At 39.4% G+C, this 12923-nt stretch overlaps 1 protein-coding gene across 1 annotated transcript in view; it reads left to right on the forward strand.

Annotated features, from left to right (window-relative positions):
- The window catches only part of AKAP11 (A-kinase anchoring protein 11), a 47511-nt gene that overhangs the window by 21890 nt on the left and 12698 nt on the right, over positions 1 to 12923 (forward strand). Inside the window, exons 4-8 of the mRNA XM_080799343.1 lie at positions 277 to 324; positions 1946 to 2080; positions 3449 to 3713; positions 4283 to 8795; positions 12626 to 12781. Coding sequence (XP_080655469.1) covers positions 277 to 324; positions 1946 to 2080; positions 3449 to 3713; positions 4283 to 8795; positions 12626 to 12781 — 5117 coding nt within the window. The remainder of the gene's footprint in view (positions 1 to 276; positions 325 to 1945; positions 2081 to 3448; positions 3714 to 4282; positions 8796 to 12625; positions 12782 to 12923) is intronic.

Genomic DNA, 12923 nt, shown 5'->3' on the forward strand with positions numbered 1-12923 from the left:
CAAATCTTTGGTGAAAAACCTTTGTGATGATTTTGAAAAAACGAATCATTTTGTCCAAGACAGCCAGCATTTTAAAAATGTATTTATTTTTTAATTGAGGTATAATCAACATGTAACCTATTGGTTTCAGCTGCACTACATGATGCTTCAACATTTGTGTGTAACAGTCAGCATTTAATGTTTTCTGTGCTTTTTTCTGTATCTCAGCTCTGTCAATAATCTAATTGTGATAAGACTTAAAAAACTCAAATTAATGGAACTTTATTCCTTATTCAGGTCACATTTCTAGGTTTTAATGAAGAAACAGATGCTGCTCATATTCAGGTATGGTCAATTTATTGAACTGGAAAAGACCATGGGAGATTATTTGGAACAGATTTTGAGATTATGAAATTTGCCTGATTAGCCCAAAATTTACACTAAACTCTGCCGTTAAATCATTCCTATTTAAAGCTAAAAGATGACTCTTGAGTGTGCTTTGGACATTTTCACTTTTAGCATTTTCAGAGTATTCTTGTTACAGAAAGTAGTTTTAGGTTAGGAGGCCACAGAAGTAATTTATCTGAGAAGGTTGCCACCCACAAGCTAACTTTCCTCCATTCTGTGCATAATGTAGAAAATGAGACTTATCTTTTTAAATTTGGATGGTCTTCCTAATCTGACTTCATCAGATCTTTATATATATATTTTTTAAAGATTTTATTTATTTATTTGACAGACAGATCTCAAGTAGGCATAGAGGCCGGCAGAGAGAGAAGGGAGGAAGCAGGCTCCCTGCTGAGCAGAGAGCCCGACGTGGGGCTCGATCCCAGGATGATGGGATCATGACCTGAGCCGAAGGCAGTGGCTTTAACCCACTGAGCCACCCAGGCGCCCCAGATCTTTATATTTTTAACTGAGATAGAGTTCAATTTAAAAGGTGAAATTTGTAAGAAACAATGATTAACCAGTGCAAAATTTTAGCCTGATATAGGCAGGTGTTTACACGGAAACTGGTAGTTGAGATTATGATCAGCAAAGGAGAGCTTCACAGTTATATAAAGAAGGTTGAAGCTCGTGTAGATGTGGTAGGCATCTTTTTTCTCCCCCCTACCTTGTGCTGCTGCTTAATATTTGTGGTTGCCATGTTTTTCCTTTTATGGCAGTTAAGCGTCTCCCAAAAGAAAAAGTAATACTGTTCATTTCTTTATGAATAATGCCTATCAGGTGATAATGAAAATTGCTGTGTGTCTTGATTGTGCCCTTGCCTGAAGGAAACTGTTCAGACAGAAGGCACAAGAGAAGATATACTCCTGAGAACATAAGGCTGCAAAGAGAAGTGTTCCAATGTATTTCTCTTAGTCTACTTCCTCTTTAAGAGTTATTGATAAAGCCATGTTTATAAAGGAAAGTACTCTAGGTGGGGTCAAAGACATTAATTCTTTCACTGGGTAAAGTCTTTACATAAAAAGGGCAAATGAGAAAAAAAAAATGTTTCCTTAATATCTTCACAAAATATTCAGCCAGAGTTTAATATAGTACTTTGGAGAGGAAAGGCAGAAAAATAGATATGTATTTTACAAATATAAAAACTTAAGCTCCAAGAAGCACATTCTGCTGGGAAGAATCCCTATATGTGGGAAATAGTCCATGATTAACTTGAAGATTGCAGGTTGACATTTGCAGCTAAAAACTATTAAACAGCTAGTTGTCATGGATGTATGAGGTACCATGTAAAAATACTTTAGAGTTTGATGTCAGTATTTTAAAAGGCTATAAAAATAGCAGGTATTAAAATATTTTAGTACATTTTATTTTTGAGTTAAAAAATTACTCACAATAAACTACATATGTTAACTATTTTGAACTGGAAAGTATATTAACCAGTAGACCTTATGGTTTTTGAATAAGGCTCACATTATAGGAATCTAAACAAAAGTGTTATTGTATTTCTCTTTTAAATTAGGATTTAGCTGCAGTTTCTTTGGAACTTCCAGATCTTCTGAATTCACTGCACTTCTGCAGTCTAAATGAAAATGAAATTATTTGTATGAAGGATATAAGCAAATCATCAGATACAAACAGTGGTCCTCTAAGTCAGGTAAATTTTATATATCATTTCTAATGTGTTTTTCAGGGCAAATTTTACAGTGACATTTGATGGAGAATGTTAAACTATTAAAAGCTTGGATGAAGTTTTTTTTAATGCTATCTCAAGGAAATATGATTTGTAAAAAACAGAACTTGGGAAGCTTTGAAATCACTGAAGGATAGAATAATTTTGACCATAGCTTTAAATTAGATTTTTTCGTGTGTGAAGTTCCTAAATGATATGCAAGTGCATATTAATTAATTTTTTTCCTGAAAATTCATTTCTGGATTTCTTGAATTTCTTCTACCTTTGGTTAAACTATAGAATCTTTTCCCCCTTTACAGCTAGTTCTAAATTTATGTGAATATTGCATTCAGTGTTTTAGAGGACGTAGTTTAACTTGTTTTCTGTTAAAAAACAATTCATTATAAAGTTGACATCTGAAAGAGGTGTTATTTATAAATAAAAATGTCACCATTTCAGACAGGTAGTTAGTTTTAAAACATTCAGCCTTTAGTTCTTTAGTAAGTATTATTTTGTTGATAATGCGTCAAAGAAAAGTGCTTTGCATGTTTTACCTCCTAAAAATTGAATCAGTAGGTTTAAAGTTTGGGTTACTTATTCCAAGTATAAAAGACTACTGTGTTCATTATGAGGTCTACAGGTAAAAGTAGAACTCCTTGCCTCATTTTCTTTATTATGCTTTTCATTTATATTTACTTTAATTTGTTTGCTAGGATTACAAGACGTGATTAGCTATTATATTTGATTTCTACCTTTTTTCACTAAGTCATTTGTCAGTATTTGCATTTTTAAAGGTAATATATATGGCAAAAAACTGATGATTTCTATTTTTAATCAGAGCTCTAAACATTATTATAAAATTGTAATACTAGGGACATTTAGGTAAAAGGAGGGGAAGGTTCTTTTATGATAGAAGGGAAGGTGGTGTCCTGCTAGAAGCTACTGGAAAATGGGATACAAAAATAGAATAGAACCTGGTTCCTACCCTCTAGCAGTTTACAGTGTAGTTGGTGAGCTCAGTTAATGAACAAGGAAACTCATGAGGTTATATAATAATATTGGAAAACATGCCAGAGATATGGATAGTAACATTTCGGGAGATAGGACAGGTGGAATTGGAGTAACGATGAGAAAAAGATTGGGAGAAAGAGAATGGGAAGTGAGAAATGTTGTAGAGAATCAGTGAAGAAAAGAATTTAACAATACAAAATCAGGGAGCCTCTTGGGATGCATGCATTTCTTTTTTTCCCTCAGATTGTGTTATTTCCAGGCTTCACTTCCAGATAATATGCTTTATATGTATAATGTGTTTTGAAAGTTGAATTATGTTTATCATCTTTCATCTTCCCCAAGAGTCAGCATTCTGGAATGCTCTGTGTCATGAGAGTGTCACCTACATTACCAAGACTCAGAATTGATTTCATCTTCAGTCTCCTAAGTAAATATGCTACTGGTATAAGATATACCCTGGACACGTACTTGCATCAGAAGCGCCAACTTGAGACTGCTAAGGAAGATGATGATGACACCAATCAGTCCGTGTCTTCCATAGAGGATGACTTTGTCACTGCTTTTGAGCACTTAGAGGAAGAAGAGACCTCAAAGCCATGCAATGATGGTTTGTTCTTTTCTAAATTTTTTCTTAAAAAGGGAAATTAGAGTTTAACATTCAGTTTTAAAAGTTTTCAGGCTGAGCTGTTGAATTAGAAATTAGATGCAATTTAAAAATTTAACTTTTTTTTTTTGATTGTGCAAGGAATTCATTCTCTTGTGATTTTTAAGTTCATTGTTATCTGGTTCTTGGTTTTGCTATTTCTGTTCTTACTTTGGTAGTCCTGTTCAAGCACTGTTCACCTCAGTACATTAAGTATTTGGACCATCCTGGGTTCAAATTTGAGAAGAGTTACCTGGTAGAGAGACCACATTAGTGTTTCTAACACATAGGGCAAGAAGCTAACCATTTCATAGACCAAGTATTACCAGATGTCAGGTAAAATGAAATTATTTTAGTAAAAGGTATATTTGCTCTCAAGTGTGATTTGGGGTGAATCTGGTAAACCGTATAGTGTAGAAGACACGTTACAAATAAATATTTCATGCTTAAAGTCTACTTAGCCCATTGATATAACTTAATTTTTAAAAGATTCTGTTCACTAATAATTTGATCATTTTATTCTTTTTCTACAGGAATAAATATTACCGCACTAAAGAGCCAGTGTGATGCTGCTTCTCAGACTTCTTCTGGTCACCATGTAGAAACCCATGATTTAAGGATTCTCGTCAGCTCTGGGAGGCAGAAGCCATTGGCTAAGCCTTCAACTTCCTTAATAAATATGCTGGGACATAAAGAACTACCTTCTGTGAAAACTTCAGTGACTACATTAATTACTGAGCCGTGGATCCAGAAGAGTTTCTACAGGTCATGTAATGCTTCAGATAAAAGTGGTAATGCACAGAAAACGTTTTTTTCTTCTTCGCCCGCCTACTCCTCTGAATCTGAATGCTCCAGTCCAAGTCCTGTTATTTTCTTGGATGAAGAGGGTTATCAGAAAAGTTTAAAAGCAAAACTTGAGTTACCTAAAATTCCTGTGATGAAAGATGATATAGAGGATTCGGACTCAGAAGTGAGTGAATTTTTTGATAGTTTTGATCAGTTTGATGAACTAGAGCCAACTTTAGAGACTTCCTGTCCGTTTCCAAAAGATCCTGTCCTAGGAAAGACATCACAAAAGAAAGGACACAAACATGAAAAATCTTCCTCTGTAACCACTGCAATGAATCCTCAAAAATTCAAGTTTGATCGTCCAGTCCTCCCAGCTAATGTTAGAAAGCCAACTCCTCGTAAGCCAGAATCCCCTTACAGCAACCTGTGTGATGCTCCAGATTCACCACGCCCAGTGAAGGCGTCAGGGGAGGACAGCGGCTTGTTTAGCCCTGTTCGATCCTCTGCCTTTAGTCCTCTTGGAGGCTGTCCTCCTGCTGAGTGTTTTTGCCAAACAGATATCGGTGGAGCTCAGCTTCATGAGAGTCATGATTCTCTTTATTACACCTATGAGGATTATGCCCATAGCATTTCATGTGAGGTGCTGAGCTCTGTTCTTCATACCCAACACCCTGACGTAACCCCAGACACAAAGAGTATTAAAAAAGGAGAAAATAAAACCATAGCTCTGAAGAGCGAAAGCCTTGAGCAAAAAAGTAAATCTAACAATAAATCCTTGATGATTAAAGATAGCATTCAGAAATTTGCATCCGATCTTGTGGAAAAAAGTTTGGGCAGTGCATTTAAAGACTTACAGAAGGGAGTCTCTTCATGTACCAATGCGTTGTGTCACTTAGCCATCAAATTGACGTCCTCCGTTTTTCAGGTGGCATTTAATGAACTGAGAAGGCAGTGTGCGTTTTCACTGAGAGAACGTGCCATCAGTGGGCTGGCTAATTTTTTGGTGAGTGAAGCTTTAGCAAGTGCTTTACAGGATTTACAGTACGTAAAAAAGCAGATATTCACTAACACGGTTGCTAGATTTGCTGCAGATCTTGCCGAAGAGCTTGTTTTTGAAGGCATCATGGAAGTGTGTCAGTTTTCCTGTCCTCCAATACCCGCATCTGCACAGTGGTGGTCGTCAGACTGTGAGGACAGAGTAGTAAAGTCCTATGCAAAAGACTTATCTGAGTCTGTTATACAGGAAGCATTTATTGAGCTTTCGCAAGTCGATGTGACCTTCACGACCAAGGCAGCAGTTAGTGTTTCTACAGATAACATAAAGTGTGTGAGCACAGAAAATTTAATGCCATCGACACAGACTTCCACGTTTTCCCCTGCTTGGAACAATCAGACTGTAACAGCGACAAGACCCATGCAGGACTATAAAAAGGAGTACACAGTACAGCAGGCCTTGTTTTGTACGTCTGGAGTGGTTACTTCTATACCAGTGCCCTTAGCAGGAAGTGCCCTTCTCCCATATCATATTTCATCTAACATATATCAGGCAAAGTCTCTTCGGTCATCTGATGATAGTAATTTGAATGGCGATTCTACCCAGACACGTGTTACCACAAAAAGCAAAGAAGAGGAAGTAGCGTGTCTCAGAAATATTTGTTTACCCTCAGACCACAATCCAGGTAACCAGAAAGATTTTAAACCAACTAATGATGATATTGAAATGCAGAGCTCTTCAAAATTAACAAGCGATCCTGTGATTATTAGCAACTTTTCCGCCTCAGTGGTACACACGATTGTAAATGAAACATTAGAGTCAATGACATCCTTCAAAGATACAAAAACCACTGATGAACACACAGATTGTGTAACTACAGCAGTAAAGGGAAAACCCCTTCCCTTCCACTCTGATCAAGCAACACTGCAACAGAGTGAAGGTAGCAATAAGGACATGTTTGCTGATCAGTTATCTAAATCTATTATTAAACATTCCGTAGATAAAAGCAAATCAACCATCCCAAGTGTAGATAAAAATGCCGGACCCAAAGAAAGCTTGCCTGTTTCCAGAGAAGAGTCACAGTTGACCTTGGAAAAGTTCCCCAAATTTCTTGATGCTCAAGATCACTTAACCCACTGTTCACTTTCAGCAGGAAAGGATTGTGCTCCCGAATGTAAAGGTTCTTCGGCTCATGGCTCTTCTGTAGAGACACTCCCCCCATGTCCGACAACTGCCGGTCAGAAACCCGATCTGAAGGAAGCTGCTAAAGACAAACCTGTGAAAAAGCATAATGTGAATAATACAGCACTTGAGCCCTTGTCTTTTGGGCAAGAGCACCCTTTTCCTCATTCACATACTTTCTCATCCACAGTGCTTCCATGTGTAGATGGTTTGCATGTGGAAGACAAACAGAAAATTAGAGATGGAAATGTAATACCTGATACTCCTCCCTCCACTCCTCTCGTACCATCCCGGGCTGGTTCTGAATGGGATATCAAGAAGTTAACCAAAAAACTCAAGGGGGAATTAGCAAAAGAATTTGCACCTGCTACACCTCCCTCTACACCTCACAACTCATCTGTGGGCAGTTTGTCTGAAAATGAACAAAATACCATAGAAAAAGAAGAGTTCATGTTGAAACTCATGCGATCTCTTTCAGAAGAAGTTGAAAGTAGTGAAGATGAAGGGCATCCGGAAGTGGATGTGAAGCCTGAGCACTCAGGGAAGAAAGTTCAGTTTGCAGAATTGTTAGCTACCCACATTGTCTCTCTTGCTACGGAAATGGCAGCTTCCCACCTGGATAATAAAATCATTCAAGAACCCAGGGTGAAAAGCCCTTGCTTAAATGCACAAAGTCAAAGAAGTGTGTCACCTACCGTTTTCAGTCGCTCAGAGGAAAATTTACAAACATTACGCAATTTTGCAGGTGATCTGGCAGCAGAAGTCATTACGGAAGCTGAGAAGATAGCAAAAGTTAGAAGTTGTGTGCTTTTCAGGCAAAGGAAGAATAGTTGTTACATTGACGGGGGCCGAGATGATCGATCAGAAGAGAAGCTGGATAGAGAGGCTATAGCCCACTCAAGAGAAGTGGATCCATTCATTCTTTCGTTACCACCAAGCTCCTGTATGTCTGGTCTGACCTACAAGTATCCCAGCTGTGAAAGCGTGACAGATGAGTATGCGGGTCACATTATCCAAGTGCTGAAACAGGAAGGCGGCAATAGTGAGTTGTTAATGGACCAGTATGCCAACAGACTTGCTTATCGGTCTGTTAAGTCAGGATTGCAAGAAGCCGCTAAGACAGCCAAAATGAAGTGCAGCTCAAGAATGTTCCCCGTGCAGAGCTCACAGGTCAAGACCAAGAACGAACTGTTCATATTCTTGAATAAAGAACACCACCGAGAAGCAGATAAAGAACGGCCAAGTAAAAGAAATGGAGGTTACCTTTGTAAAAATCAAACTGGTGAGTGGACGCAGGACACACATAAAAATGAGTGCCCTGAACTGTATAGTTTTTCAGCCTCTCTTGCTCACAGCATAACAAGAGATGTTACAAAAGAGCTGACAGCATCTGCAGGTGGCTTGCCAAAATCCTTAACAGATTCTTGCCTTTATGAAAAGTCTGGATGTGATGAAGACACCGAGTCTCACATCGAGCCAGAATTTCTTCAGTCTCTTCAGCCTTCCTCACAGAGTCACAGATTTTACCACAGTACGGGCAGCTTAAGTGGGTCTGGTTATGGAGAGAGTGTTGTTCAAGCTATAGAGCAGTATGCCAAGAAGGTAGTGGATGACACTTTAGGGCTCAGTTTAGGATCCACAGTTTTCCATGGGTCTGAGTCCACAAAAGCAGCCGACAGGGTCACTTATGCAGAAAAGTTGTCACCTCTTATAAACCAAGCTTGCAGATACTGTGACCGTAAAGAACTGCACGATTGCACTGGAAATTCATCTCTGCACGCTTCCAGACAGGATTCACTTGCTAGTAGTAAGCTAGTTTCTAATTCAAAACTTAGCAACGTCTGTCAGGAATCTAGAATTTTTCATCTTGATGTCCCACAAATTCATGTTGGTCTCGATAAGAAGACAGTGCTTGCTGAGAAGATTGTTGCGGAAGCTATTGAAAAAGCAGAGAGAGAGCTGAGCAATACCAGCTTGGCAGCTGATAGCGGAATTGGACAAGACGGCGTTAGCTTTGCTGAGAGCCTTACCACAGAAATAATGACGTCAGCAATGACGAATGTTGGACGTGCGGTCAGCAGGTGAGTTTCAGATTCCTTCTGGGTCTTTACGATAAAAGTTAAACTTGATCATATGTGTCTTAGGTCCTGTTAAGAAAGGTACGATTATTTTTAAACCCAAGTTAGCAAAAACATTTTCCCTACTGCATTTGTGTGGGGTTTCATATCCCATGCGTTACTCTCCATCTCTGTTGTCTCATTATCCCCCCAACAGCCCTTTGAGGGAAGGTGTTAACCATTTCCTGAACTAGAAGAAGAGGCTTAGGGAGGATAGTTGTATTGCCCCCGTTCGCAGAGCTGGGAAGTAAGTAAAGCTGGATTGAAGAAACACCAGAGAGTTTTAGATGGCAAATGTAGAATGTTACCGTGATAATTAACTGCTCTGAGATTAAAATTTTTTTGTTACAGTATTTTCTTCCCCTTCACAAAGGTAAGTTTTCTTATAAAGAGCATAATTTAACCAAACTGCTGTGAGGAGGAGCTTTAAAAATTCTCCAAAGATTTCCATTACTGCTGTCACTTCTCTTGATGGGTTCCTGTCCAAGTTCTTTCCGATGGTCTCACAATGTCCTGTTCTTCAGTAGCTGTGCCTTGCGCTCAGGGATTCCAACCAACACCTTAGTTTAACTGTTTTTTTCCCTGGAAAGCATCAGAACCAACTTGTGTTATTAGTTTGTAGGATTTTGTTAGTCCCACTGGATGGAGAAAGTTCCTAGAGTTGAGGTGGAATTTAACAGAGTCACAGGATTCCTCAGATTTTTTAGTAGCTTTTGTCAAAGCCGTGGCAGGGACCGCCTCTCTTCTTAGCCATCTTAAAATGAGGAGATGGAGTTTGGCCAGGACTCCGGAGGCCAGTTGTTCCATGGCATCCTCTTGTGTTGTTTCTGGTGAACCAAAGGAGGTCTCTTTCTGCTGTAGTTGTGTAGCCTTCTTTCTCCTAGAGCAGGGGTTAGCAGACTATAACCCGCAGGCCAAATCTGGCCTCTGTTTGTTTGTTTTTTATTGTCCGTGAGCTAAGAATGGTTTTCACATTTCCTCAGTGGTTGATAAATCAAAAGAATACTATTTTGTGACATGTGAAAATTATATGAAATTCAAATATTAATGTTCATAAATAAAGTTATATTGGAACACAGCTGTGCTCATTCATTTATGTATTGTCTATGGCTGCTTTTATGCTTTAACGGCAGAGGTGAGTAGCTGAAGTAGAGACATGGCCAACAATGCCTAAGTGTTTTCTCTTTGCCCCCCCCCCCCACTTTTTTTTTTTTTTTAAGATTTTATTTATTTATTTGACAGAGAGAGAGTGAGAGAGAGCATGAGAGGGAAGAGACACAGAGGGAGAAGCAGACTCCCCATTGAGCAAGGAGCCCAATGTGGAACTCGATCCCAGGACTCTGGGATCATGACCTGAGCCGAAGGCAGCAGCTTAACCCACTGAGCCACCCAGGCGCCCCTGTTTGACCCTTTACAGTAAACATTTGCAGACCTGCATTTTCTTTGTCACAACTACCTGTCAGTTCTTTTTTTTTTTTTTTTTAAAGATTTTATTTATTTATTTGACAGAGAGAGAGAGAGATCACAAGCCAGCAGAGAGGCAGGCAGAGAGAGAGGGAAGCAGGCTGCCCGCCGAGCAGAGAGCCCGATGCGGGGCCTGATCCCAGGACCCTGGGATCATGACCTGAGCCGAAGGCAGAGGCTTTAACCCACTGAGCCACCCAGGTGCCCCCCTGTCAGTTCTTAATACAATGACAGACATATAATAAGTGGTTAGTAAATACATGAATGAGTAAGTGCTAGTAAACTAGGCCTTTCCACAGATGAAGCAGCCTTCCTCAAGCAAAACTGGCCTCAGGCTCTTTTAACTTTTTCTCCCTGTGCCTCCCCTAAGGCCCTGGGAGGAAAAGAGACTCTCCCCTGGATTAGACTCTCTAAGATATCCCTCCCAGGGCCTGGCTCATGCCGGTGCTCTTGATTGCTCCGCATTTTCACTTTTCCTTCTTACTCCCTTGGGTGAGTAAGTAGGCCTCTGGAGTATTCCTGCAAGCCAGTGCTGTTCTGGTCCAACTTTCTACCAAGGCCAGTAGAATATTACTTTGTAGTTCTTTTCCCTTTCCTCTTCTTAACAGTTGTGTAGGGTTCTGTAAATGCTGATCATGAAAAGCTGGCTCTAGTTCGTGCAGGGTCCTGTTTCCCATTTTCTGTTTCTGAAGTTTAAATGGTTTGCCTTTCAAGCTTTAGAGGGGTTCGTTCAGATGGATTATTTTTAAGGGTATCATTTAGCGTCCCCTTTCTTGTAAATGTTTGATTCATGAAAATAACCATAAATATTTTACAAAGCTGTAATGTACAGAAGGGTGGTATGTGGGTGGTATGTGAGTGTCAAATGGGGAATTATATGGTAGTTTATTTTTAGCAGAGCAAACATCTGAACTGTATTCTGAGCTATTCTTTCTGAGCCAGAATAACCCAGCAGTCATTAAAACTCTTCTCTGGACCTCATCTAGTGGGTCATTTCAGCCAAAAAAGCATTAGATTGCAGCACATTCCAGAAAGTGATAAAAATTTTTAAAAGAACAAAGTTGAGCTCTGTTACGGCTCAAAACTATAATATGCCTGTCCAGGATAGTTCTGGTTGCTGTATCTTAAATATAAAATGAGGATAGCCCCAGAGCGGGGTGGGGCAGTTCAGGACTTATTCTGGGCACTGGGGATACAGAAATAAGTAAAATAGTCAAAAATATGTGTTCTCTGGAGCTTATGTTACGGTAGACAAGTAAAATAGCCAAGTGTGCCGCCACACAGCGATAAGTGCTTTGGAGGAAAACTGAAGCAAGTAAGGGAGGTGTGGGGGATGGTGGGGGCCGGGGGGAGCAGGTGGGGATGGTTTGCAGTTTTGAATAGATAGAGGGGGAAGCAACACTGACAAAATAACATTTGAGCAAAGAGCCAAAGATGAAGAGAGAATAAGTTACATGGGAATTGGGGCAGAGAGTTCCAGACAAAGGGGTAGGATCGTGCGTGTTGGGGAAGGTGCACAGTGGCAGGCGTGGCTGCAGTAAGTAGGCTGGGGAGAGTAATACGTGGGACACGATGGAGACGAGGAGAAGGTATCATATCAGCAAATTATGTTATAAGGATTTGAACCCTCACTCTGATTGGTGTGGAGCCACTAGAAGATTTTGATCACAAGACTAACATTTTTCCTCTTCATCTTTGGAAAGTATTATTTTAAACTGCAATGTTGAGAATTAAATATAGAGGGACAGTTACAGTAATTGAATAGTGACTGGCCTTTCTTGTGAAGATGGAATAAAAATATAAAGGTCTCTTTTTCATTGAGAAAAGTAAGAAGGGTTGTGATCCTATGCTCAAAATCTTAAAAGAGATTTTAGCTAGTTTGACTCTAGGCCTGATTGACAGTACTAGAATTCCTTGGACTACTAATTTTGTTCTTAAAGCCAGAAGGAGCTTCCTCTCAGTACAAATTAAAGTACTGTCTTACAAAGTAGGTGATAAACAGGAATTTGTCCTCTTCTGTAGTGGTCCCAGTTGAAACTATGAATTGCTTTAAAGAGAATTTAGATAATAAAGCACTTGGGATGGATCTATAATAGATACAGCTCAGTTGACTTGGAAAGTAGAATGCTTTCCTTCAAAGTCTCATTATTAGCAGACACGAAGGGGTGGATGGGCCACTGGTGTGGCTGTGAATGTCAATTCTTGTTTTTGTAATCTTTATCATCAAAGTGATAGTCTTAGAATTCAGAATCTGATGACTTTGGATTGATTTTTTTTTTCCTTTTTGCCCTCCCTCCCTCTCTTCCTTCTTCTTTTTTTTTTTTTTTCAGTCCAAAAGAAATAGAAGAGTTTCAGTCAACTGAGTCTTTTGGCAGCCAGCAGATGAATCTCAGTATTGGTGATGACAGCACTGGCAGCTGGTCCAATTTAAGTTTTGAAGATGAGCATCAGGATGAAAGTAGCAGTTTTCATCACCTAAGTGAAAGGTAACTAAAATTGTGCATGTGATTGCATAGTTCAGGTCCTCAGACCTCAGAAGTAAATTTATACTGGGTGTTTAAAAATCATGAATTTGAAAATCTTTCATTATTTGTGGAATGTATTTTGTTCTCCATAATGTGGTTCTAA

This window comes from Martes martes (assembly GCF_963455335.1).
Source record: "Martes martes genome assembly, chromosome: 3".
Lineage (NCBI taxonomy): Eukaryota > Metazoa > Chordata > Mammalia > Carnivora > Mustelidae > Martes > Martes martes.